Raw genomic sequence first — 1,726 nt, 5'->3', positions numbered from 1 at the left:
ATAGAGTTTGTGAATGAAAATTCTGTTGTGAGTTTTCCTGTTACTTTATTGTTCTTTTTGAACTGAAGCAGGTCTCTTTTAGGTGTGTAGGCTCATTATTTTTGTGATTGTTACTCTAAAAATACACGAATAGTATAACAGTTACTTCAAATTACATTAGGTAATGCTCTTTACTCTAAATTACATTTAGATTATTTTCATTACTGAAAATTGGTTTATATTTTCCTCTAAATCTTGTTATTTCTTTGTACCATCTTCCAGGGTCGTTGCAGTTAGTTTACGTGGATATGGTGATTCAGAGAGGCCTTCGAAAACTTCAGAATATACGTTGATGAAAATGGTCGAGGATCTTCGGGAATTTATTCTTGCACTTGGTATGGCTTTCATTTGATAAAAAGTCAGAAATGGTGAAGTCATTTACTGTATGGTAATGAAGTAGGGGAGGAACTCATTACAAGCAAATGGAGATGTGATAGAGGGATTCTTGATTGGAAAATTGGGGATGGAAATTTTTTTTTATGATGATGAAGCATTGAAGGGATCTGCATTGCTGGAATTTGGAAGTGGTAGAGGGATTTTTCACAAAAAAATTGGAAATTATGATGATAAGATCTTGAGTATAGATGTGATAGTCAAGCAGAAAGTGGTTAAGGGACTGGTCTTACTGAAATTGGAGATAGTGAAGGGCTGTTTGAGTGGAAATAAAGGGTGAAGTCTATTATAGTCTTCAAATGGTGAGGGGATTTATATTATTTATGCAGGGATATAGAGAATGTAACCTGAAGGTGGGCGGGGATATTAACTGAAATTTAAATAATTGCTTGTATACATCTGCAGTATCCAAAGTTTTCCAATGTATCTTCATGTCTGATACAGTCACTCTCTACTCTTTCTTAGGTTTGATAAATGTATAAAATAAGAAATAAATTAATTTGATTCTGGTCTTACAGGAAAGGAGAAGTGTACTCTCCTAGGCCATGACGGAGGAGCAGTTGTGGGCTGGGTATTAGTGGGCAAGTACCCTGATTTGTTCCAAAGGTTCATTACTTGCAACGGCTCACATCCCTTAGCGTATAGGATGCATCTACGGAAATCTTTTAAACAAATGAAGAAGGCTTGGTAAGTTAGACATTATATACATGGTACATAAATAGAAAAAAATTAAAACTACTATAACATATCAGATGTTTTGGATATTAATGCTCTCCTTATATTTACCATTTGTGTATTTGGTTAGTTCTACAAAAAATTATATTTTAACATTTCAAAAATAGTTACAATAAAGCAACTTCTTTTCATTAAGCTTAGACTATTTAGTTGTTAGCTTTCTGTATACAATTATAATTCTTTACAAATTTTCAATGTAATGAAGGATAATAATTTCACTTTTCAGGTATGTATTTTTCAACCAAATGCCATACCTTCCAGAGCTGTGCTTGGCTGTTAATGATTACGAAGAACTGACCAGGCTTTACAGTGAAGATAATAAGAATACAGAGGTATTTACTGAAGAAGTTATAGAGGCTTATAAGTATTATTTCTCTCAAAAAGGTGCGTTTTTGTAACTGCAAAGATTAATAGTTTTTCGTTGAACAAGTTTTCCCTCTCCTGTTTTGAGCTCTCTGTTTAATTGTTATATGAATGTCCTCTCTTTGTTTAAATTATTTAGTATTACTTCTTTTGTATATAAATCTGTAGTAAATTTACATAAAGAACAGACTTTTGC

General features: G+C 32.7%; 1 protein-coding gene across 1 annotated transcript in view; it reads left to right on the top strand.

The window, feature by feature from the left end:
• The window catches only part of LOC119588101 (epoxide hydrolase 4-like), a gene marked incomplete at its 5' end in the record, with an annotated part of 5,762 nt that overhangs the window by 1,968 nt on the left and 2,068 nt on the right, over positions 1 to 1,726 (top strand). Inside the window, 3 exon segments of the mRNA XM_037936810.1 lie at positions 262 to 374; positions 951 to 1,119; positions 1,394 to 1,551. Coding sequence (XP_037792738.1) covers positions 262 to 374; positions 951 to 1,119; positions 1,394 to 1,551 — 440 coding nt within the window.

Source organism: Penaeus monodon, chromosome 23 (genome assembly GCF_015228065.2).
Source record: "Penaeus monodon isolate SGIC_2016 chromosome 23, NSTDA_Pmon_1, whole genome shotgun sequence".
Taxonomy (NCBI): domain Eukaryota; kingdom Metazoa; phylum Arthropoda; class Malacostraca; order Decapoda; family Penaeidae; genus Penaeus; species Penaeus monodon.
The sequence above is the reverse complement of the archived record's forward strand: the minus strand, read 5'-3'. Positions and strand labels throughout refer to the sequence as shown.